The 26,357-nt window shown below is 42.7% G+C and overlaps 1 protein-coding gene across 3 annotated transcripts in view; it reads right to left on the bottom strand.

Annotated features, from left to right (window-relative positions):
* Nucleotides 1-26,357, bottom strand: part of Cdc14b (cell division cycle 14B) — an 88,015-nt gene that overhangs the window by 36,164 nt on the left and 25,494 nt on the right. For 2 of the 3 annotated variants that reach the window (XM_021179892.2, XM_021179891.2), the window contains exons 2-5: nt 22,087-22,177; nt 21,385-21,460; nt 18,486-18,578; nt 387-463 (exon numbers count right to left, since the gene is read on the bottom strand). In XM_021179892.2, coding sequence (XP_021035551.1) covers nt 387-463; nt 18,486-18,578; nt 21,385-21,460; nt 22,087-22,177 — 337 coding nt within the window. Of the gene's footprint in view, nt 1-386; nt 464-18,485; nt 18,579-21,384; nt 21,461-22,086; nt 22,178-23,228; nt 23,519-26,357 lie in introns of those variants that run through there. The other variant, XM_021179893.2, reaches the window with a different exon arrangement.

Here is a 26,357-nt window from a genome sequence, read left to right on the forward strand (position 1 = left end):
CACAGGAACCTGGGGCAGCAGTGGGCACAGTACCATGAGGATTCTCCCCTAGCTACATCACAGCGTGGTTCTCAGCAAAGTCCTACTCCACCCCTACCATTTCGAAGAGCTAGAAGGCAAAAGTGGGAGTCGTTTGACATTCTGATAACACAAGTGGAGCATGTGTGTGTGGTGTGTGTGTGTGTATAGAGTCACCAGAGTCACCAGCCTCTACCAAACAAAGGCCAGAAGTGACAACATTCCAACAGTGTCTCTGTTAAGACTCTTGGGTGTATGGGGTCACATCATTAACATGCCTTCCTGCCAGGGCTTCATTTTTCTGTTCTGTTTAAGGTTCCTGGTAAGAGTCTGATCAAATACATCTACCACATAAGCTGCACATTTACCTGAAAGGTATATAGGCTGTATCTCCGAAGATTAATGTTCTATACGCGTCTTCTGGTGTCCTCCCCAAATATATAACCTACATTTGGAAAGAAAAGAAAAGGGCATTTTTACTTTTCAGTGACACAGTTCTGTCACCAAGAAGCCATTTCTGCACAAGCTGCAGCCAATCTGCAGAGCCATGTTCTCACAAGTAACTGCTTGTCTCAACCTGCCCGAGATTTCTCCCTGCCACACCAACACTTCAAACAACTTGTGCCCAGAAATGCAGCATTTTAAAACGCACATTTTCCAGATCCAGATGTTCCAGTGACATGCTTTAAATTCTCCTTCCTGAGCATCCTCAGGAGTGGACAAGTGGAGGTGGAGCTGCTGACTGGAAGGGGGTAAAGTGGAACTCCAAAAGCAGAGTCGATGGATTTATTATTATTTTAGTACTTGTGAAATGGCCAACGGGACACTTGTGGAGGTCACAGGACAACTTGGTGAAGTTGGTCCTCTCCTTTCTACCATGTCAGTTCCAAAGACCAAACTTTTTTTTTTAATATAGCTTTTTTTAAAAAAAGAATTTATTTATTTACTTATTTATTTAATGTATGTTATTTTATGCATTTGAGTATACTGTCACTGTCTTCAGACACACGAGAAGACATCAGATCTCCATTAAAGATGGTCATGAGCAACCATGTGGTTGCTGTGACTTGAACTCAGGACCTCTGGAAGAGTAGTCAGGTGCCCCTATCCATTGAGCCATCTCTCCAGCCCCCAAGGGCCAAACTCTTTAAGTCCCCAGACCTATGCAGCAAGTGGCTTTACCTGCTAAGCAATCTCACTGATCGCAAGCTATTTTTTAAGTTATTTACTTTTATGCTGTGAGTGTCTTGCCTCCGTGTCTATCAGTGTACTGTGTACATGCAGTGTTGAGGAGGACAGGAGGAGGTACCAGGGTCAGAGACAGTTGTGAACGGCCATTCGGGTGCTGGGAATTGAACCCAGATCTGCAAGGTCATAGGGTGGGGGTGCAGGAGGTGTACCACTGAACTGCACTCTTTTCCAAAACAAAGGCCTTCATTCACTCTCTCCACAGTGAAAGTTTGCTACTGGACTGACTACATCTGCTCCTACTCTCTTCTGCCTCTTCTGTCTTCAGAACTGTGGTGTGTTTCAGGCTTCCTCTGGTAAAATACTTCAAAAACGTATTTTCTTTTCTTCTTTTTGTTGATAGAGTTTTCATGAGCTGTGTGCATAGCCTTGGCTGACCTGGAACTCACCATGTAAACCAGGCTGGCCCTGAACTTGCAGAGATCCACCTGCCCCAGGAATTCCCTATCACACTGTGTGATAGGGACTGTGGTTCATGCTAGGAACATTGTGCTGTACAGTGTTTTCTTCAGTGTTTATTGTTCTGAGGCCTCTTCACTTGAGAGGTCATTCACCTGTATCTATCAAGCTGTTGCTACTTTCACCACCTACCATCTGCCACTGGATGCAGGTGTTCCCAGCTCCCACGCAGGAGCCAGGGACCCGAATGCATTCAGTTAAACATAAAAAGATCAAAAGTAAATTAAATTCCAAAGCTGGTCTATGGAAAATATATTTTAGATCACAATAGAAAAATTCAAATCTAGGTTAAAACTCAGAAGCACAGTACAGGCTCTACATTGCACGAGGCACTGAGTTTGATCCCTGGAACCAAGACATGGCTGAAAAGGGAGAAAACGTTACCAAGTTAATTATGAACTTCTATTTTTTTGTTGTTTTGTGTTTTTTTGGTTTGGTTTGGTTTGGGTTTTCCAGACAGGGTTACTCTGTGTAGCCTGGAACTTACTCTGTAGACCAGACTGGCATTGAACTCAGAGATCCCCCTGCCTCTGCCTTTCTAGTGCTACAACTGAAGGTGTGGGCCACTATCATTACCTCTATACAGGGTTCTTACCTCCAGTGCTTAATACTGTATGTGGAAGCCGTTTTCATGGCAGGAGGCACTCTGAAGTGAAGGCTTTGTCTCCAATCTCTTAACTCCTGGTCCAAGCATAAATGGATGGGCTCTAAGGTTTTGCCTATTATGTTGAACTCAATGTACTTATTGTTGAGGTCTGCACCCCCAGCATAGCTGTTCCATGCCTGCCAGCTATTTTATATTGTTGCTGTAATATGCAAATATTTGATATAACTTGACATAGAACAGGGTCATGCTGACCACATCCCTTGGTGTGTTCTGTATGTTCTGTATGAGGTTTGTTAAGAATTCTCCACAAAGCTTTACATAGGACCTATCAAATTAAAGGCCAATATGTACTTTAGGTCTAAAATGGCTTGAGTCAGAGCTGACTACTGGGCAGCACTTCCTGCACCTGCAATGTGGGCTCATTGTGGTTTTTTCCTTTATAAGCCTCCTGAGAAATGTTTGTTTTTGTAGCCTCAACAAAGGCTTCGAGGTGTGTGCTCAGGAGGCAGAGACAGGTGGATCTCTGAGTCCAAGACTATGGAGCTAGTTCCAGGACAGCCAGGGCTATCCAGAGAAACCTTGCCTCGAAATAAAACAACAAAACAAGGATTAAAAGACCACAGCTGGGGAAGCGGGGGGGGGGGGGTGTCCTGGTGTCCTTAGGTAAAGGGATTACTATAGAAGCATGAGAACTCCAAGTCAGATCCCCAGATTCCATGTAAAAGATGATCATGGTAATAGTACAGGTGTCTAACCCCAGTGCTGGAACACAGAAGACAGGCAGATGCCTGAAGTGCAGTGGCCAGAACAGCTTAACCAGACTGGTGAGCCCTGGGCTCAGTGAGAAATCCTGCCTCAACAAAAAAAAAAAAAAAAAAAGAGGTGGAAAATAACTGAGAAGACACACATGTCTACTTTTGGTCTCTATACATACGTGTGTGTGCAGGCACACAGCGTAAACAAACCTAGCAACAACCTTTTAAACATAAAGCTAATCTTAGAACTAACTATAAAAATTTGACAGTTTCGAGAGGACATTCCACTTATTTTCTGTTTGAACAGTTATCAATGGGCCATTCTCCCAAGGTCTGAATGGTTTCTTACTAGAATTTAATTCCATTTACTCTCTCCACAAACTACAGCTGTGATAGTTAACCTTCACTATCAACTTGATTGCATTTGGAATAATCTAGATGATGCTCTTCTGTGAGTGTCTGAAGGCATTTCCAGAGAGGTTTAACTAAAGATAAATGACTTGCCTTCCCATGGGCTGAGGTTTTAAATCAAATAAAAAGGGCAAAGTGAGGACAAGATTCCCTGTTCCTTAACAGCTGAGAAGAATGCCAGCCACATCCTCCTACATGGCGGACTCACCTATCTTCAACCATGAGCCAAAATAAACCCTCCTTTCACGTTCTTTTTTTTTTTTTTTAAAGATTTTATTTATTTTATATATATGATGAGTACACTGTAGCTATCTTCAGACACCCCAGAAGAGGGCATTGGATCCCATTACAGATGGTTATGAGCCACCATGTGGTTGCTGGGATTTGAACTCAGGACCTCTGGGAACACAGTTAGTGCTCTCTTAACCTCGGAGCCATCTCTCCAGCCCTCAAGTTGTTCTTAATAGGTATTTAGTCACAGAATGGAAAAAGTGATACACTAATTAACAGAATGCTCAAATATTTATTTATCCTCAGTAGCAGTAAGAAAAAGGTCCAACAAAATGTCAATCAATTCCCCCAAACAAAGAAATGTGTTCCCTGTCTGACCTTGATCTGAGCGATCCACCTGCTTCTGCCTCCTGAGTGCTGGGGTTAAAGGTTCTCGCCACTGACACCTAGCTAAGAAATGTGTTGTTGTTGTTGTTTGTTTTTGTTTTTGTTTTTGAGACAGGGTTTCTCTGTATAGCCCTGGCTGTCCTGGAACTCACTTTGTAGACCAGGCTGGCCTCGAACTCAGAAGTCTTACCTCATTATCAAATTGCCTACATTATCAAGCTTTCAAGTAAAACGAACCAATTTACATATATCATCTATACTTTCATTCAACTCATCTTACTCATTCAACACATACATCTTTTAAGCAGAGCCTAACAACAGTTCTATTACTATCTATTTAGGAAAAAAAAAAACCACTGCTTTATATAAACTATAATTTAGGACTACAGACTGGCAAACACACGGTGGCTAACAATTGTCTACAGTGGGATCTGACTCTCCTGGGATGTGTGAAGCCTGAGCACTGATATATATAAAATAAATTGATACATCTTAAAAACAAAACAAAACTATAAATTGGGTTGGAGAGATGGCTTAGTGATTAATGGCACTGACTGCTCTTCCAAAGGTCCCAGCAACTACATGGTGGCTCACAACTATCTGTAATGGGATCTGATGCCTTCTTCTGGTGTGTCTGAAGACACCTATAGTGTACTCATATACATAAAATAACTCTTTAAAAAAACAAGTGTAAATTTTAAAAATCCAACCTGTTTAAAACTATTTTATTTTATATTTTACTTCATTCCTGCTAGGCTGGTTGATGCTATTGGCTTGACAAGACCTAGAATCACCTAGGAAGAGATTCGTGCTGAGAGGCGTGCCTATGGGGATTACCCTAATTGTTAACTTATAGGAAGACTCAGTTCATTATGGAAGACACCCATTCCCTAGGCAGGAAGCTGGAAGCAAGCAGACAAGCAAGAATGCATGCATTTGTTTCTTTTTGCTCTTGATTGTAAATGTGATATAAGTTCCTACCTCAATGATGGATCGTAACTTGCAACTGTAAGTCAAGTAAGCCCCTTTCTCTCTTTGTTTCTTCTCTTGCTTGTTGAGATCTTTTATCACAGCCACAGAAACTAGGCCATGAAACTAGAACACCCTTATAACCTCCAGGTGTCTCCTGCCCCTTGCTAAGATTGGCCAGTCCTCTAATGTGGACCTGGGATGGCCTCCACTGTCCTGGGTATTAAAGTCTGGTCTTCAGCTTGTTGCCATGGAGAAGGGGGGTCAAAGGGTTTAGGTCACTGGGGGTGTCTTTGAAGGAGGCTTTGGGATTTTTCAGTTTCTTCTTTCAACCATTCTGAATAGACATCAAGTAAGCAGGTGGCTCCACCACATGATCCTTGCCCTAATGCACTGTCCCCTTGTCACAGGCCCCAAAAGCCCCAGCACAAACTGAGCACAGGTATAAATGCATCATCATGAAGCTCCCCTTAGCACAAGGTATGATCTCAGGTATGTTTTGGTGCTAGAAAATTGACTAACACCCAATAACTCTAATAAAATCTTGTTTTTTCTCCATTCTACTAAAAAAAATAAATAAATAAAAAGTACCTCTGAAACCAAAACCCAAAACTAAATTTAAAAACCCTGCCACAATGCCACTTCTTCCTGTGGATCACCTGCTAGTTGGTACAGACAAAACAGCAAGTAGCAACTCAAAAAGAGAAAAGTGACTTTGAATCATATTTCCTGTGAAGCAGGCTTTGGGGGGGCATTGTAGAGGTTGAACACCCAAGTGAACACCATGAAATTCTCTACCTACTTACCTCCAAAACAAAATAAAACCTGGGAGTGCCCCATATGCTTGATGTCTTAACAAAAAAAAAAAAAATTTTTTTTTAATCAAAATCAGGTTTTGGTTGTGTGAGAACCAGGCCTTATCACTTTTTCCAATACCAGCCCTATTGGCTACAACAGTAAAGGACAAGATAAGACCTGAGGCAGTGTTGGGAGGCAGAGGCAGGCGGATTTCTGAGTTTGAGGCCAGCCTGGTCTACAGAGTGAGTTCCAGGACAGCCAGGGCTACACAGAGAATCCCTGCCTCAAAAAACTAAAAAAAAACCTGAGAACTTCAGCATTTATGTTCATGTCACTGCATTCCTGGAGTTTTTCCATTCCATAAATTGCAACTTCCTAGTAGCCTTCTTTAAGATATATAGTTTTGGCTATGCATGGAAGGCCACAGATTTATGGCTGAAAAATTACAATTCCTAGGTTTTGCCCCAATTTGCAACTGTGTTAGTTCGCTTTCCATCTCTGTGACAAATTGCCTAGAATAATCATTTTACACGGGGGGGGGGGGTGGAGACACACAAGGTTTATTTTGGTTCAATTTGGAGAGCTTTAGTCCATGGTCATCTGGGTCCTTTTGCTGTTTGGTGGGTAAAAAGCCTTGGTGGATATATGTAAAGAGCCCAAAGCGATGATGCCACCCATGAGGCCATACCAGAGACTCACAAACATGTTGGTGAACCTAGGAAAAGGCAACGTCTTGCTTTCAAATGGACAGTTATTACCTGTTCAGGTAACAAGAGGGTGATGATCAGACCCACTATTTCATGGAAACTGCTTATTTTCCTTCCTTCCTTTTTTGATAAAGGTTCACCATGTAGCCTTGTGGCTAGCCTGATTGATTGACTGACTGACTGATGGATAAGAGTTCACCATGTAGCTTCTAGCTGGCCTGATTAATTGACTGATTGATTGATAAGGGCTCATCTGTAGTCCTATGACTGACTGACTGACTGACTGACTGATCAGAGTTCACCATGTAGCCATGTGGCTATCCTGGAACTCTATATAGAGCACTCACTGCAACTTTCATTATAGTGATCAAAACAGACATCATAGTATAAAACTCCTGAATGTGTGCAAGACTTCAGACAAGAGATCTCCTGAAGGTTACAAAAAATAATAAACAGAAAAAACCCTCTAAGACAGTATATTTCTTAATGAATCACCAAAACATATATGTAAAATCAAAGTACCTGTAAGTCAATAAAGCGAAAGAGCTGGATTTGCTGTGTGTGTCCATGAACGTGTGTGTATATAATTCAAATGAAATACAGAGAACCTATAATTCAGAATTTCTCTAGCTTTCCAAGATCATCATACATTTCTCTATACAAATACACCCGTTTTTCCTTAAACAACAATTTAAGGCAATTTTTACTCCACAAGACTGTAGCTTCTTGGTTTCTTTAAATACCCTGATTTCCTTCTAAACTTCAAAACAAAGTAGCATTTAATTCATTAATGACTGTGGGTTAGTCTTAGAACACAAGTTCAATTCAAGGACTAGAGCAATGCAGCATTTTTCCCCCATGGGTGGTGAGAGGACAGTCCAGAGTCCCAGTGATGAATTTAAAAAAAAAGTTTTAAATCTGTTTGGGGAATGACTATACAAAAAAATAGTTAAGACTTAATCCTAACCCTGAAAGAAACCGGGAGGTTTAATCTAAACCTCTGTACATAACTATTAAATATTTGTTAGCAGGTTGGAGAGATGGTTCAGTGGTTAAGAGCAGCTGCTGAACTTGAAGAGGACTTGGGTTCAGTTCCCAGTTGGTAGCTCACAACTATGCACAACTGTAAATACAGGGGATCTGACACCCTCTATGCACTCCACGCACAAACACTGTATATAGTATGCATGTGGTGTGCTGCACATAATTACATCAGGCAAACCCTTACACTTTTCTGTTTGTTTTTCAAGACAGGGTTTCTGTGTAATCCTGGAAGTCCTGGAACTCGCTCTGTATAGGAGACTGGCCTCAATCTCCGAGATCTGCATGCTTCTGCCTCACAAGTGCTGGAATTAAAGACATGCTCAACTTCGGAAACAAATCTTTTTAAAAAGCATCTGCTTTCAAAGCAACTCATTTTTCTGATGAGAAGACTTCCCATGTGAAGCTATTCTCTATGTGGCTCTTAGCGGGAATCGTATTAAGTGATTTCTATACTAAAACAAGTGTTCAGTTTAGCAAACTCTAAATCAACACAATTTTATAATATATCACTGCTGCTTATTTAGACACAAGAAATGCCTGGGCAAATTCTTTCAGGATATTTCTATCAGCAGCTATGTATACAGAATGCCCACTCAAATGTCATGCTGCTATTTTGAAGTTAAGAAACAGATAATTACCCAGAAAAAGATTAGCTACTATGACAGCCAGATTCCAAGACAGTCTCAATGAACTCCTTGTATTTCACCTTTAACCTACCTCTCACAGTGTCAGAAATGACAGGAGTGTAGGGCTGAAAAGCTGGCTCAGTGGTTAGGAGCTGCTGTTCTAGAGAACCCTTTTTACTTCCAGATTTTCCCCTCCTCCTCAAGATTTACTGATTTATTTGTCAATTTATTTATTATGTACACAGTCTTCTGCTGGCATCCCAGAAGAGGGCATCACATTCCAATATAGTTGGTTATGAGCCACCATGTAGTTGCTGGGAATTGAACTCAGCACCTCTAAAAGATTGCCCAGTGCTCTTAAACATCTGAGCCAGATCTCAAGCACACTCTCAGAGGTTTTTCTCCCAACATACACATGATACCACACAATGGTCTGTAGCTCCAATTCCAGGGGATGAGACACCATCTTTTGGCCTCCTAGGGCATTGAACACATGTGGTGCACAGGCATACATACAGACAAAACTCCCATGCACATTAATTAATTAATTAATTAATTAATTATAAAAGGAGGGGGAAATGACCTGGCAGAGTGGGGCTTTTGGGATGAGATCATAGAGAAGGTGTCTCCGCCTTGCTCTTCCTGGGTAAAGTAAACTGTCATGGTGGGGGCAATCCTAAGTAGACCACACAAGGGAGGAGTGTCTCTGCTAAAGTTCAACAGTGGCTTCTCAGGGATGTGTGAGAGCCAACTCTGGAGACAATCGTCCAGATGACTAACCACTAGGAGGCTGAGAACCTGACCCACTCAAGAGAAGCAACTGCATCTCCTAACCTAAGGAGTTGCTGGGGATGTAATTCAGCTGAAAGAGTTCTCACCCAGCATGCACAAAGTCCTGGCTTCTGTCTCCAGCACCACATAAAAGATGGCAAGGGCTACAAAACAAACAGGGTGAGGGAGGCAGATATTGGGATATAAAGTGAATAAATAAACATTTGAAAAAACCTGGTTATTTACTGTGTTTAGTCACGAACTCTAGAGGTGACTTAGGCAACAGTAGGTCATGTAGCAGTACACCCAGCAGTAAGGAAACAACTCAGTTTATAAAACCAGATAAACCAAACTGAAAAATTACATGGCCATTGCAGAGATGTGATGCGGCCAGTCTGTGCAGAAACAGAAGTCACAAAGGAAAAATTAAGTACCTCTAGCAAGATGGTCTTGCAGGCGAAAGCGCTTGCTACAAAGCCTGCCTTTGATCTCTGGTATTCACAAGGTGGAGAGAACTAAATCTCAAAAGTGGTTGCCTGGCTTCCATGTATACATGTGAAATAAATATACATAAAAATATTGTAGGAAAAAGATGGTAGGGCTTTTCAAGATCCTTTTTTAAATCAATGAAACAACAGCCAAGAATGGTGGTGTATGGGTAAGGGAGGGAGGAGAGAGGGAGGGAGAGGGAGAGAGAGAGAAAATGAACGAACGTCTGGGGGCGGGGTGAGGGGGGAGAGAGACAGACAGATAAACAGAGAGACTGTGGCCCAGGATACTTGGGAACTGAGGCAGAAAGCCTAAGGCCAGGAGCACAAAGCCACCTTGAGTACTCAACTCTCTGGTACAGGCAGAAAACCAAAACATGAGGGTGCCTTCTAGACAAACCTCACTGTTTTTTGTTGTTGTGGTTTTGTTTTGTTTTAGGTCTGTGATAAGTTCTGGGCCTTGTGAGGGCCTGTGACCCCTGAATACTGGAAGGTGCACCTAAGTGACAAAAGGACTTGTAACCTAGAAAAGCACCCCCACGCCATCGTGCATGGTTTTAATTCTGACAAGCCTGGCCTCCAGCAGCAAAGCCCAACTAAACATGTGTTTCTGATTTCTGTCCTTATACACACTTTGAAGCTTCATCTACACACTTAAGAGAGGCTCTGATAATGTGTCGAGACCAAACAGAACACCAGTTACTGAGCCAGACTTAAGAACAACAAAAGGCATTTGGGTCCCAACAACCAACACAGCCACAGGAGAAACCAATAAGCTATTTGCAAATACTCTTTATGCAGAAAATGTCACAATGTTTGCAGCCTTTAAAAGCTCCTGTAACTATTTTCACATGTCAGCCAGATGACACAGTCCTTCCTGTGCCAAGAATTTGACTGAGTTTAAAACAAAAACAAAACAAAACTCTCTCCAAATTACCACAGCGTGTGCATAAAATCAATACAAATTCATATTCAGCTGCTAAAAGGTAGGCAGAAGCAGAATATACACAACACAGAGCTACAAAACTACGAACAACAAAAAAAAATCACAGTTGGTTTTTCTTCTGATGTGTGTGTATGGTGTATGCATGTGTGGTTTGATTTTGTGTGTGTGTGTGTGTGTGTTGCACACATGTGTGGAAGCTGGAAGACAATCGCCGGTGTTGCCGCCCTCCTTTGAGACCAGCCTCTTACTGTCCTGAAGCTCAGTGAGGCTACCGTGGTGATCAGAAATCCTCTGTCTCCAACCCCCAGCACTGTGGTTTCCTGCCTACCACCACACCCAGCTTCTGTTAGGGGCTCTGGGAATCAAACTCAGATCCTCAACCACTTTAGCAACTGAGCCCAGCCCCTAACTCATTTTTTCCCCCAAACTAATCATATTGCCAGGTATGGTGGCACGGGCCTGTTATCTCAGTACCAGGGAAGCTGAGGCAAGAGAACTGAGAGTCAGAAATCAACTTGAGCCACAAGGCTCTGCCCTGCTTCCAAGGGAAACAAAAAAAATAAATAAATAAAATAAAAACACCAGATGGCCTTACATTTCAACAGCCTTAGCTTTGTTAATTACTTTTACTGAATATTATAGCTGTCCTTACTTTAGGTATAGGAACTTGAAGTCTAGAATATCAAATGCCTTGTTACCAGCCAGGTATAACATCACACGCCTTTAATTCCAGCATTCAAGAGACAGGGGTAGGCAGATCTTTGTGAGTTTGAGGCCAGCCTAAGACAGCTAGGGGCTATTAGCCAGAGAAACACTGCCTCCAACCACCCCCCCCCAAATAAACAAGCAAACAAATAGATAAATAAATATTCCTCTCTACAGAAACCAGTTAGTAAAAATCAGTGAGCTGGACTTGGGGGTAAGCCCTGAACACTGCTACAGTATAGAAAAAACAAACAAAACCAAAACCCAAAAAACCCAAAAAACAAAAAATGAACTCTTGATTCTTTCTCTGATTTTTTCTGATGCTTTCACACATGTATATAAGAGTGTTTAGTCATTTTGGTTTTCGTGTTGTCTTTAGAGGCAGGGTCTCACTATGTTACCTTGGCTTGCCTGTAACTTGCTATGCAGGCCAGGGCTGGCCTCCAATTTAAAAAGATCCACCTGCTTCTGCCTTTCCAGGGCTAGAATTCATAAAGGTATACATATACCACCATGCTCAGGACATTTTCATTTTTTTTTTTTAAAGAAAGATCCTCTCTTTTTTTTTGTTTTTGTTTGTTTTTTAAAGAACAGAGTCTCATGTAGCCTAGGCCGAACTCTTGATGCTCTTGTCTCTAACTCTCAAGACTTAAGGACTATAATCACGTACATCACACCAGGTTTATTCAGTATTAGAGATCAAACCCAAACTTGCTGCATGCTAGGCAAGTACTCTCAAAGTGAACTATATCCCTAGCACTGTGATCTCAATTTTTAAACACGGGGTGGGGGTGGAGGGACACAACCATTTAAAAATACTCCATGAGTTACATAACCCTTGCAGGCTAATCTTCTCCAAAGGAGGCATTAGCTGCTCATCTGGGATCACCCTGCTCGTTACTGATAGGAGGCTGCTGCTCAGCCCTTATTTATAGACAAGAAACCATCCTGCCTAAAGCCAGGACTGAAATAAAGATAAGAGCAACAGATTTGCAAACAAGAATCACACATAGTCAAAGAGTCAAAGTTAAGGCAGCTCAGCCAACATCCCAGGGGCCACAGTGTCTGGGGTGCTTACTGGAGTGGCCAGAGACGTAAGCCTCATGAGCAGCTGAGGTGCTGTGCCTGTGGCTTCTGTCAGGGGCCTGGCTGCTGTGTCTACAGTTGCCTTGTTGTTCTCTCTGCCTCTTATAACACACCAGGAGGGGGTTTATACAGGAGAGTGTTTACAGAGCCTGCGTCCATCCACCTGGCTCTCCCTTATGGTCTCCACTGCACCATCTGCACTGGTGGCTGAATGTAATCTGGCCCTCAGCTTCCAGACACCAGTCTTAGTCCCACTTTACACCCAGTTCCTTTGCCCTGAAGCCACCTTAGCTGACTGCTCAGAGTCCAAATCAACAGAATCCCTTAAAAGTGGACCAGAGGGCCAAAAGTTCACCATTAAAGACATAAAGTCTTTCCACTTTTCAGACTTGGGAGTCTACTCGTAGACTGCTGAGCAAGTATAGTCTCAGGAATTAATTAGGACCATAATTTTCCATATGAATGCTTAAAAGGTAAGCCATTCTAAGGACTGTTAAGAACTGCTTAGAAAAATACAATGATAAATATTTACCAGGGGACTTACAAGTTACCATAATCAACTCTTCCAGAGTAATTTATTAACCAAGGAAGAGAGCAAATTTGCAAGCTACAAGGTAAGTACTCTGTTGTGTCATGAAGTATACACTTGGAGGCTTTGTTTTGTTTTGTTTTTTTAACAGACAAAAATGTTATAAGTTTTGCCCTCAAAGTATGTATAATCTAAGGAGAGCTGAGGCAGCCTGAAGAAAAGCTTAAGAGGAGGATGTAACCACAGATGATAACAGTATAAAAGACAGAATGGTAACTGCTTTCAATTTAAAAAACAGATCTCAAGACAGCAAGATAGCTACAGGAACCTGCCCCCCAAGGCTGACAATCTCAGCTTGATCCCTGGATCCCAAGTGGTGAACATCATCTTAAAGTTGTCTTCTGACCCCCCAAATGTCTACCATGGTTTGCACAAGCACATAAATACACAAATAACACTAATACACATATACACATAAATGTAGCTCAATGGAAGAGCACCTAACCAGCATACATTAAGTCCTAGGTTAAGGGAAAACAAAACAAAACAAAAGCACCGGAGCTGGAAACATGGCTCAGTGGTTATGAGAGCTCGTTGCTCTTCCAGGGAACCCAAGTTCAGGTCCCAGCAGCCACATTAGGCAGCTCACAACCAGAACTCCAGTTTCAGGGGATCTGGTACCAGGCATACACATGAAGCACACATATGTCAGAAGGTAAGCATCCATATTCATAAATCTTTTTTTTTAAAGGGAAGTTGATTGGCATTTTGTAAAAATGTTGAACAAGTATGTACAAAACCCACTGACCCTTGTTTAAAACCTTTAAAACCAATAATAAAATTGTTTTGTAGCTACTATAAAATACAATTTTTGTTTGTTTTTGTTTTTTATACTCAAGGTTTCTCTTTTTAGCCCTGGCTGTCCCAGGACTCACTCTGTAAACTAGACTGGTCTTGAACTCTGCCTGCCTCTACCTCCCAACTGCTGTTGGCATTAAAGGTGCACACCACCACTGCCTGGCCTAAATTTTTATTTGCACAAATAGCAAATGCTACTAACTTTACATTTTCCTTAGGAAATCTGGCTTCCAGATGACCAAAGAGTCTTGTATTGATAAAGGTTTTTAAAAAGATTAAAAAAGGGGGTGGGGGGCTGGTGAGATGGCTCAGTTGGTAAGAGCACCCGACTGCTCTTCCGAAGGTCCAGAGTTCAAATCCCAGCAACCACATGGTGGCTTACAACCATCCATAACAAAGATCTGACTCCCTCTTCTGGAGTGTCTGAAGACAGCTACAGTGTACTTACATATAATAAATAAATAAATCTTAAAAAAAGGGGGGGAAATATTGTTGTGCATATTATTTTTCACATATGTGTGCATACTAATTTGGTGTTTGTGAAATGTATGCAAATTATATGTACCTATGTATGCATATGTGTATATGTGTATAAACGTGTATGTATGTGTGTGTTACATCCACATGTTTGTGTGGGTACACACCTATCCACATATATGCAGAGGCCAAAGGGAGACATCAGTTGTCTTCCTGTATTTCTCTCTAACTTGAGACAAAGTCTGTCACTGAACTGGAGGCTCATTTCTCTTGACTGCTCAATTCCAGGGCTAATGTGTAGCCATGCTCAATTTTTTACATGAATGTAGGGATAATCTCTTGTACAATGTGTAAAAGCATCGTCAAGAAAATTCTGATGGCCAATAAACTAAGGCAGGATTAGCAGGTGGGACATCTGGCAGAGAGAAAGAACAACTCTGGGAAATAGGCAGGTGAGAGAGATTCACCGCCTGGACTTCGGAAGAAGTCCCACACATGAAACTGAGAAGAGGCAACCAGCCATGTGGTAGGCATAGAACACTATAAATGGGATAATATAGAAATGAGCTACTGGGAACAGGCCAAAAATATGTCTCCAAGTCACAGATGAGTACTGAAATAAGATTGCAGATCCTCGGGTCTGGAGAAATGGCTCAGCGGTTAAGAGCACAGACTGTTCTTCCAGAGGCCCTGAGTTCAATTCCCAGCAAGCACATGGTGGCTTACAACCATCTGTAATGGGATCTGATGCCCTCTTCTGGTGTGTCTGAAGATAGCTACAGTGTACTCATCATATATATAAAATAAATAAAATCTTAAAAAAAAAAAAAGAATGCAGATCCTCACATGTGCACAGTAAGCACTCACATGTGCACAGTAAGCACTCATATGTGCACAGTAAGCACTCTTACTCACTGTTCCGTCTCTCCGGTCCTTCTGTTCCTTCTGTTGTTGTTGTTTTTTCCCCTGCAGTGCCAGGAATGTAAACTTGGGGTCCCTATCATGCTAGGCAAGTGTTGGGGCTAGCTAGGCTGCCGCTGAGCTAAAAGTCTTTCTAGGTCTTTGGTTTGTTTCAACATTACTGCTCAAGCTTTATACTACCTCTAAACTTCAACAGCTCCAGGAAGTTATTAAGACTTCAGTTCCTAGGAATTAGCGTTCATCTCCACAAGACTTTAACCAGAGAACTAAATTGGCTCAAACAAAAGAAGCCTTGCTCACTTAGGTATTTTATCTTTCGAAGTGTCTTTATCACATGTCAACACTCTTCCCTACTATTAATAACTTTCTTTTATTGGAAGTCTTTCTCCTGCTTCCCCACAAAGCATTATAACCACTCCAAGCTCCCCCATTAGCCCACCCATCGTGGCTCGAAAGACGCCTGTCACACCACAAACTCTGGCCTTCTCACAAACTGGCTTACTTATAAGCAGTACTTATTAACTTGATGACTATCCAAATCTATCCAGTTTCCTTAGTCAGGGTCTCTACTGCCGTGATGAAACCCCTGTGACTAAGAAAGGGGTTTATTTGGCTTACACTTTCTCCGCACTGTTCAAGCAGAGCAAGAACCTGGAGGCAGGAGCTGATGCAGAGAGGCCACTGAGGGGTGCTGCTTGCTACTCCTGGCTTCCTCAGTCTGCTTCATTATAGGACTCAGAACCACCAGCCCAGGGATGGCTCCGCCCATGATGGGCTGGGCCCTCCCTGTTGACTAATTGAGAGAAAGCCTTACAGCAGGGTCTCATGGAGCTCACTTCCTGAGCTGAGGCTCCTTCTTTGATGATGCTAACTTGTGTCAAACTGACACACAAAACCAGCCAGTGCGCCTGGCAAATTCTTAACCATGGAATCAGCATTGATGTGCAAGGCTAAACCTCTCGGAGGAATTTTAAACCTATACATTAACCATGAAAACACAGAAACGAAACTAAGGTTCTGTGTGCCCAGATATAACCATTAGCAAAGTTAAAGGTGCATCAAAAATGGACCAAATACAACAAGATATTGTCCACAAATACAAGAAGTTATCTTTCCCATTCACTGTTGAAAAACACCAGCCATGGGCTAGGTGTACCAATTGATGGTAGAGCACCTGATTGGATGCTGGAGGCCCCGAGTTTAACCCACAGAACCAACAAATTAAAACAGAAGAATGAGCAGGGCACTAGCAATGCAGCCTTTAATGCTAGAACTCCGGAGGCAGAGGCAGGCAGATCTGTGAGTTCAAGATCAGCCTGGTCTACAAAGGGAGCTCCGGGACAGCCACAATTATTGCACAGAGAAACTCTGCCTTGGAAAAACAAAACAAAACAAAGAACCACCACAGCAAGAGCAACTTCCTATTTATAAAATTATCCAGTGCTTTCTTTCTGGTTTTTAACCCTGTGATTCCACCATTCCTCTTGACCATTTTCTGAGTTCTCCACTCTGGAGTTGCAGCCACTGGCTTCACACAATGTGGCCAATAGAGCTTTACCTGACAGTGGAAAGAGAAGGGAAGCCTGGTTAGGAATTCATGGATATGGGCCCTGTCCCTGAGGTGGACCATGCAAGCTTTCTCTTGGACAGAATGTTGGGAAGACCCCACAAACACCTTAGAAGTTTTTCTGTCACACTGAGGACTGATTCTCCAGGTTGCCATTAATGTTTTGTGAACCCTGATAATCCTAATTTCACTTTCTCTTTAAGGTGTCATTTAGTCGAGGCTCACCTCCCCAGTTGAGTTGGGCAAATAATGGAACCAATGTCATAGTTAAGGTATCCACCTGCCCAGCCAGTGAGATGGGTCAGAGATAAAGCTACTTGCCACCAAGCCCTAGGACCTGAGTCTGATCTCCAGGACCTGCATGATAGAAGGAAAGAACTGACTCCACTAAGATGTCTTCTGACCTCCACACATGTGCCAGGCTGGCCATGCATGTGCACTCTCCCCTTCCCTTCCCTCTCCTCCCTCATCCATGTGAATTACAGGCCAGACAGGGATATACAATGAGACACTGTCTCAAAGTGAGGCTTATTTTATTTTTAATTATGCATATGTACATTTGCATGCAGGTGCCCCTAGAAGCCAAAAGAGGAGATTGGTTCCCTTAAACTGGAGTTATAGGCAGTTAGTTATGAGTGGTCATCCTGGGTTTTGGGACTCAACAGGTCCTCTGCGAGAGCATCAAGTTCTCCAGCCTTTCTTTTTCTTTTTCTTTTTTTTTTTTTTTTAAAGGACTTGCTGCCAGCGTAAGAAACACCAAGAGATAGAAACAACTCGGCTGAAGAATTCAGACTTCAACAGACACAATTCACTTCCTGTATCTCAGACCTTCAAGGATGAAGTACTAAAATGTCAAGTTTTCTCTGAAACTTTTCTCTCTGCTACTTTTTTGAGCATAATCAGGAAAGAATAACCCAAAAGGCCTAGGCGGCTGGTAATGAGACACCTTACATATCTAAAAGAATCTAATTCTGAGGTGCAATTTCAACTAACTCTACTAACCCAATTTTTGTAAACTACAGATTACCAAACTAGGTAGCAGAAGATAACTGTAAAGGCGGATGAGGTGGTGTAAGGTGTTGGAGGCAAAGCCCAGTGTACAGATACCTACCACAAGCCGAGGGTCAAGGTCACAAGTGCAAGCAAACAAATCTACCAAAGCAGGAGTGAGTTAGAGCTCTTGCTGCCTTGCTACACAACCATGAGAACTGGAGTTCAGGTTCTGGTACTAACATAACAAAACAGCAGAGAGGGAGAGGGGAGACCTGTAATTCCAGGTTTAACACTCAACATGTGCACACAGCTACACATGCATGCTTATACACTCACAAAGAAATACTTTCCACAAATAAATACATCTTTAAGGAGAACAGAGTTATCTGGAGAGATGGCTCAGCATGTACGGCTGCTTGTCACCAAGCTTGATAATCTGAAAATCCTGAAAGCCATCTTCTAACATTCACACACACAGAGAGAGAGAGAGAGAGAGAGAGAGAGAGAGAGAGAGACAGAGAGAGACAGAGAGCGCCTCACCCCAGTAAAATAACTTTACAACTCTCTAAACAAATTATGAATTAATAAAAGCAGCTTTGGAAGGCATATTCACTCACCTTAAAGGCTTAAAGAGTATCAACTTTTTCCGTTGTAATCAGTCAAAAAACTTTAATTACAAAACAAAGCGAATCACTGAGTACACAGAGACTCGCATGTGCTCCCCACAGCACGGGTGCAAGTCTTCCTGGGGTGAATGATTTTCAAAGCAAACAAACGCACAGTCTCTAGAAACAGTATCTTAGGAAAGAGTAGCTTCGAAGCCCCAGGCCTGCCTGTACAGCGGGACGGCTGTGCTCACTGACCTTCAGATCAGGGACACTTACCATATAACACCCGATAAGGAAGGCGGCATTCGCTTGCTTTCTCTGATCAGTGCCAGTAAAATGGATAATTTTCTTCCTCAGCATTGTAATGGACTGCATCAAAACAAACTGTTGTTAGTATTTTCTTGACCACTTCAAGTTTCCTAAAATTTTGCTTTGTGACAAATTCTACACCTCACATGCATAAGCAACCTCGATATTAAAACTCAGAACAACAACCCTGAAGCCCGAAAATCCCAGGAGTCATTCTGTGATACTAGAATTATTTAAAATAAAAGGGAGGAAAGGAAATGTGAACAGATGCATGCCTAAAGACAGGCCAACCTTTGGATCAGTTCAGAAAGCTATGGATAGAGTCAAGAGAGAAGGAAGACTGATGAATCCAGAGCCTGTGGGGACTAAAGTTCTTGTTGGAGGCCACATTTTTCTGAGGAGATATAAGATCACGGCAGTATCCACAGCTAGTGACAAAAGAAACTGGATAGATGTGCCAATCTGAGAAATCAACAATGCAGGGCTTCCTATAACAGGAGATGTAACAAGCTGGGAAGGTCGCCTGAAGAATCCCTATTTTCTTGAGACAAGGTCTCATTATTAGCCCTGGCTATGCTGAACTCATTAGGTACACCAAGGTGACCTTGAAGTCCCAGAAGCCCACCTGCCACATCTGTCTCTGACTCCTATTCCAGGGATTCCATGTACTCTGACATCTGAGGGCACTGCACACACATGGTGCAAAGACATACATGCATGAACATACATGCATGAAGAACACTTACACACATAAAAACAATCTTTTTTGGAAAAAAAATCTCTAGTCCAGGGCTATACAGAGAAACCCTGTCTCGAAAAAACAAAAACAAAAACAACAACAACAAAAAAAATTCTCTAGTCCTAAAGCCACTAGTTAAAAGACAGTACGCGAGACAGCAACTGAAAGGCCTCTTCTTAACTTATGAAAATTAAGAATACACTAGGGATCTGTGAATGTTTCTTTATATGTGTTATACTTCCAACAAGAAGTTAAAAGAAAAGGAAGCCACCATCACCCAGCAGGTCCCCAGGGGTTCACTAATGTGAAATGTATCAGCATGCTGCAACAGAGTATGTTCAGCATGTTTGAATGCACTGCTTATCTCACTGGCCCATGCTTGTATGAATGTTCTAGTGTCTCCATCATCAATCAATGTGAGTGTATTTTCCCATAGTGGTTTATATGGACTAAGGGACCTAAATCAATTAAAAACAAAAACAAAACCCAGCCAGCCATTGGCACCCTCTTTGACCAGGGCACTGTCAATCTCACTAGCACAGCGGACAGTGAGATCTTAGGCTGGTGGTTGCTCAACACCTCGTCAGTGCCTCCAGCAAGTCACTAGAAAGGAACACACTCATTTATTCTGAAGAATAAAAGACTCCAACAGGTTAGGCATGAAGGTGTGTGCACAGGTGCACACATGCACAGACTCACTCTTTCAAAACTAAAGCACAGGAACAATAGATGGGAGGAGAGGGAATTATATTTAGCCTTTTGGCCCTGTGGGAACAAGACTGTCACTGAAGAAGGGGAAAGGGGAGGGGGACCCAAAGACAGAAGGCCATGGATGTTTACTTTGCTAAGAAGGCCTAGGAAGAAGTCTACACTTGTGTCTAAATATATAGTGAATGCAGCTGATGCTCAGGAAACAAAGACTATCTCCCTTACCCATAAATCTGTAATAGCGTTAAAGCAAAAATAAATGCTACGTGTTTCACATAGTTCTCTGGTAGGTAATCCATCCTAAGGTTTTATTTATTTGTAATTCCTGCTAACAAACTCAGTATTTTCTACTTAACAGTTTACAATGACTAAGTACTTTGTAAAAATCTGAGACATGGTTGAAGAGTGAGATTCCAGCTCAGAGAGGGCAATGTTTTCCCCAACCATTCACCAGCACTCTCTTTGAAAGGGAGGCAGGAGAAACTGTGGCCCAAGCAGGGAAGCATTTCCCTTGTCTGCTTCAGTTCCCATGAGGTCAGACAAGGGACTTAGTTAAGTAGCTGCCTTTCGCTTTGAGTTACTGTTTTGTTTGAGCTTCTTCAACCCAAACCGGAACCAAAGAACCCAAATATAACCCATTCCGTTAAAATTAGAAAACACAAGTGACATGTGCTGGTGTATCCATGAGGGGATGCAGACACTTCTAGGTCACCTGGGGTTGCACATAAGTGTGTCTCAAAGCCCAGAAAAAACTCTAGGAAACAAATAGATGGCAGTGTAAGTTTAGGAAAAAGAATATTTTTAACGTGTGTTTCTACTTGCATGCACGTATGAAAGTACTATGTGCTTGCAGAGGCACATAGGCCAGAAGGTAGAAGGAGATCCTCTAGACCTCCAGTGACAGATAGTCATGATGTACAGTGTGGGTCTCTGAAAGAGTATCCAGCTCTCTTGATTACAGAGCCATTTTGTGCAGACTCAGAAAAATAAAAGTACACATTCTAAATAAATACCCCCACAATGAGAAACACCATTTAGAAAATCTCACAATGTCAGTCAGGCTGTACAGTCTTACACAGCTGCTGTGCACCAAGTAATCTCACGGCTATTTCTTCCAAGTACCGAGACTACCGGGGGCGCTCCACCACACCTTCTAAACGTTCGCTATGTTTTCAAAGCATCCTAAAACATAACTCAGTTAGGCAACTGGTGTCTTGGTAAACTTTTTCTGTTTTCTAAAGATAAGATCTTGCTGTCTAGCACAGGCTTGTCTTGAACTTGGGATCTCTCACCTGAGTGCTCAGAAGTCAGGTGTGCACCAGCACACCTGGTCTCAAATGGTTTTGTTTTGTAAGAGGAAGCACTCTTTCCAATTTTGAATCTGATCACTTCAGTCAAACCTTGAGTTAAAAGATTTACCTTGAGCTTCTTATTTATCTTGCAACAATATCTGTAAACCATGGCCAGATTGAGTGGTCCAAAATCCGCATAGAAGCTTTAAAAAAAAAATAGAAACAAGTATACATGTTTTAGCTGCTCTGAATGTAAATGCTCCTAAAATTACGGCAAGAGGGCATCCACCAACTCAAATTAACACTGGCCATACAATTCTAAAGTCCTGCCCTACTAATACTAACAGAAGGAATGTTCTGGTAAACAATACCTACATAATTATTCAACAAGTGAGCTAGAGTTGTGCACCTCATTAGCAGAGCACTCAGCTACTTGCATCAGATCTTGCTACCTCCCCCTAACATATCCCTACACACACACACACACACACACACACACACACACACACACCAATGGTAGAATAACTAACCTCAATTAAAAAAAATTGTTCCTGCACATATTATCCACTAGCAAAACCAGTATTTTACGCATTCGTATTTCACACAGCTCTATAGTATAAACTATAAGAATAGCTAATCAGGTTTAAATGGAGGTTCACTGTATCCTCAAAGATCTATTTTTTTTTTTAATCAAGAATCTGAACCAGCACCCAGCTGCAAGTGTTTTTCAGATATACAGTTTTTCCAAGGCTATGTCATCTGCACACATACCTAGAGATTCCTCAGAGGAAATTTCAAAAGTTTGAGTCTTCCAACAGGCAATACTTACTTCTCATACTCTAGCTCGTTATCTATGCTGAAATAATGTTCGTTTGCTGCACTCTTTGGTCTGCTGTAGAGAATGGCAAAACAAAGGCGATCTGCAATGGAAAACGGGAGTGTTCTTTTCTTCAAATTCTTAAACAGGTGTCCCCGGCCAAGACCCAACTCCTTTCTGATGAATTCAAAGATGGCTTGTTTGATTTTGTTGTGTCCCCCCACCCCACCCCATGTTTCAGATGGCAGAGGTGACAATGTGTAACTTCAAAAAGTCTCTTTGGTGAATATCAATAAATAAGCAAAGCTTTAAAGAAGAAATTGTCTTAATCTTAGTAAGGACCATGGTGGTAGGTGATTATTTCATGTAGTGGTACAGTTTCGATTTCTGCAGCAACTAGACTAAGAAATCTCAAGAAATCCGGCATACCTCTGATAGCTAGCCTATAACCATGCATTAAGTTTATGATGACACACTGAAAATACATGTTGCTGTTTACAACTATAGAACACAAGACGGTATGTTTATACAATTAATCTCATAGATATGTATTTTTTTTTATTGGAATCACTGCTTTGGGTTTCTTATAAATTGCTGTTTAAAATCAAGGTGAATGTGAGGGGAGGCCAGACTGGGGTAGAATCTATGTTGCATGAGTCAGATGCTGTGGAGTTCAGCAAGAAGGGAAGTAATGTTCAAAGGCTCCATCCATCTTTATTCCCAACCCCCAGAAAAAGGCAACATCTTAACAGCACTCAGATACCTACACCCAAAACATGGCAAAAATCAAAGTGGTAAGAAACAAGAGCAGAGACGTCCTTTTCTCAAATGGTACTTTAAACTTTTCAATCTCCTCTCTCAGAACGGCTGCACATATCTCCTAGTAAATGCAACAAACTTCTTGCAGTTTCAAATGGGTGACAGGGCTCTGTCCTTTCTAATCACAAATGACCTTTGATCTGTGGCTGGACTGGGAATTTCACCAGCTCCTACACAGGGTGGGTGGAGAGGCTGTAGGACATAGGGGTCACAAGCACATTAAGGCACATTAAGGTTTACCCCCAAAGTCAGTGGACCCAGAAAGGAGGCCAGTTGGGCTCCTAGGGCAGCAAGTCGCTCCTCCAGCCATCCTAAGTCCTGCCCCGTGCACTCACCTCGGATCACCTCGGCCATCAGAGGGGTCCCTGCGCCCTCCCGTCTCATGACTCCAAAGCATCTGGAAAGCAGGGCAAGAGAAGGACCCGCGAGTCTGGGATGACCGCGATGGACGGACGGGAAGAAAAAAGAAAGTGTGACCACACCCCCAAAGTCTAAAAAACAGTGAAGTTTAAAGGGCCGCGCCCATGCATGGGCACGGAAACGCCCTGGCGGGTGACAAGCAGCAGACTGGGAGCCAACCCCGGAAGTCCAAACTCTAGGACGTCCCTGGGGCAGCCAGGGGCCAGTGTCCTGCAAAAGGGGCCAGGCCCACGGGCAGGCGCGACCAGAGGTCAGCTGCCCTGCAGAGGGAGAAAGAGAGAAGGAAAGAGACCTGGCCCACGAGCACACGCAACTAGGTCCAAGTGTCCTGCAAAGGAAGAAACCAGACACACAGGCACGCGCGGCCAGAGACCAGATGTCTTGCAAAGGGAGCGACTCAGCTAGCTTTGGGTACACTGGGCCAGCTCAAAACCGGCTAGCCGGTACGACCCAGGCACGCGAGATAAAGGATTTAGGGGCCAGGGCGGCGCAACCTTCGCCACAAACTCGGTCTCCCGCCCACCGCCGCTGCCTGCCACCAGGGGGCACTCCCCGACCCAAGCAACGGAGTGTCACAGCTCAAATCAGACAGGCCTGCTGCTGGGCTCTTGCACCAGAGTTTTGAAACTGCCAGGTGACTCTGCTGGAGTTGGACATGAACATAATCCAGTACTTGGAGGCAGAATGAGGAAGGAAGATCAAGAGTTCAAGGTCAGTCTCCCCTAAAGAAAACTCATGGCCAACTCTAAGCTACGGTGAGAGGAGGCTAAGATAACTTACTGGGTAAAAGTACTCGCCCTTCAATGTTGTAAGCCTGAGGACCAGAGTTTAATGCCCGGAAATCACTCTACAAAGTTATCCTCTGACCTCCCCACACAGTGCGGGTAGGGTGCGCAAATTTTTAATTAAAAATAAATGTAACACTCCGGTCATTTGCTATGTTAAAGGTATGGGGATGGTCTAAAAGCAAAATAATTGATGTGCTTTCTAGCATCCATTCACAGTTTTCAGTCTATGCTCTTAATCTCAAGGGAACAAGTTAACACACAGGTTGGGATGGAGTTGACCCCACTTTTGTTGAGTATCATATGGTGCTGAGTCTGTAGATCTTTATTTCCTCCCCAAGTTTTCCCAAACTTTCTACAGAAAAGCGCCAATGAAAGTCCCTTGAAAGAAAATGAAAACGGCAAGTTCCCCTAAAAATGGCACATTATTTGTGATCCCCAAAGACCTGCATATTTCTTAACCTTATTCTAGAATCTCAGATGTATCAGACTGAGATCATGATCTCTCTCTCTCTCTCTCTCTCTCTCTCTCTCTCACACACACACACACACACACACACACATACACACACAGCAGTCAGTATGGGGCAGGGATTCTCTCTATACTTGTACCTGTAGCTCTGGCTGTCCTGGAACTCACTCTGTAGACCAGGCTGGCCTCAAACTCAGAAATCCTCCTGCCTCTGCCTCCCAAATGCTGGGATTAAAGGCGTGCACCACCACGCCCAGCGATACATTCCTTAGTTTTCACGGTAATAAACAATAAGCAAGTCAAGAATATTCTAAATTCACCAAGCAGACCCAGTTTCAATTATATTATTACAAAAATTACAGAAATGCCATTTTAAAGTTTGAGGGTTTTTTTCCTTTCCTTTTCTTTTCTTTTCTTTTCTTTTCATTATTATGTGTGTGTGGCAGTCAGAGGACCACTCTTTGAGGTCCTTTCTCTCCTGCCACCTTGTGAGTTCCAGTGATCAACCTAAAGTCATCAAGGCCTTCATGCAAGCACCCCTACCCGTGGAGATTCCTTCCATGTGTGCCTTAAAACATGTGTACGTGCAACTACTGACGCCTAAGTCAGAAAATTGTTAAGCACTGGGCATTTTTAGAGCAGATGACCCAGCATGAAACAAAGGAGAGTAAGAAAGATTTATGCCTTTTTATAGCTTTTGAACTTTGGGTTACATATTATCTATTCAAAATGGCAAGATTTTGAAAACTAAGCTTGCAGGGTAATGTTTATTCAAAGCTAAATTCGTATTGAGATGTGAAGCACTTCATGAGGCTGCCTGAGGAGGGCCCTCTCCACACACTGAAAGGTGTGCACTCTCTATTCTTTGGAAATTCCAAGATTTTGACTTTTGTTTCCTTGCTTGCTTTGTTTTGGTTATTTTTGTTTTGTTTTTGAGACAGTGTCTCTCTATGTCCCCCTGGCTGTCCTGGAACTTAACATGTAGGTCAGGCTAGCCTTTAACACAGATCAGCCTGGCTTTGCCTCCATGAGTGTTGGAATTAAAGGTGTGCCTCTACACCCAGCCTCAGGATTTAAAAACAAAACAAAACTTTTTTTTACAAACTAAAAGAAGCAGGGTAGCAGGATGTCTCAATGGCTTAAGGCATTTGCTATTAAGCCTAACAACTTGAGTTCAATTCCTGGGATCCACACTGTGGAAGGACAGAATGAATTCCTGAGTCATCCTCTGACCCCACAACACACACAGATTCACACAATCTTTTTTTTTCCCCCGAGACAGGGTTTCTCTGTATAGCCCTGGCTGTCCTGGAACTCACTTTGTAAACCAGGCTGGCCTTGAATTCAGAAATCCGCCTGCCTCTGCCTCCATGAGTGTTGGAATTAAAGGTGTGCCTCTACACCCAGCCTCAGGATTGAGCAAAGCAAGCAAGGAAACAAAAGTCAAAATCTTGGAATTTCCAAAGAATAGAGAGTGCACACCTTTCAGTGTGTGGAGAGGGCCCTCCTCAGGCAGCCTCATGAAGTGCTTCACATCTCAATACGAATTTAGCTTTGAATAAACATTACCCTGCAAGCTTAGTTTTCAAAATCTTGCCATTTTGAATAGATAATATGTAACCCAAGTACTGGAATTAAAGGCGTGTGCCACCCTCACCCGAGTCTTTAGGGCTTGGGGGTATACAGAGAACTCATCTAGATTCTATCTCTAGCAACAACAAAAAGTCCTGGGTTTTGCAAATTTCTGGTTTCTTCAGGCCTGAGAACTGAACCAGTTAACTTGCAAC

Source organism: Mus caroli, chromosome 13 (assembly GCF_900094665.2).
Source record: "Mus caroli chromosome 13, CAROLI_EIJ_v1.1, whole genome shotgun sequence".
Taxonomy (NCBI): domain Eukaryota; kingdom Metazoa; phylum Chordata; class Mammalia; order Rodentia; family Muridae; genus Mus; species Mus caroli.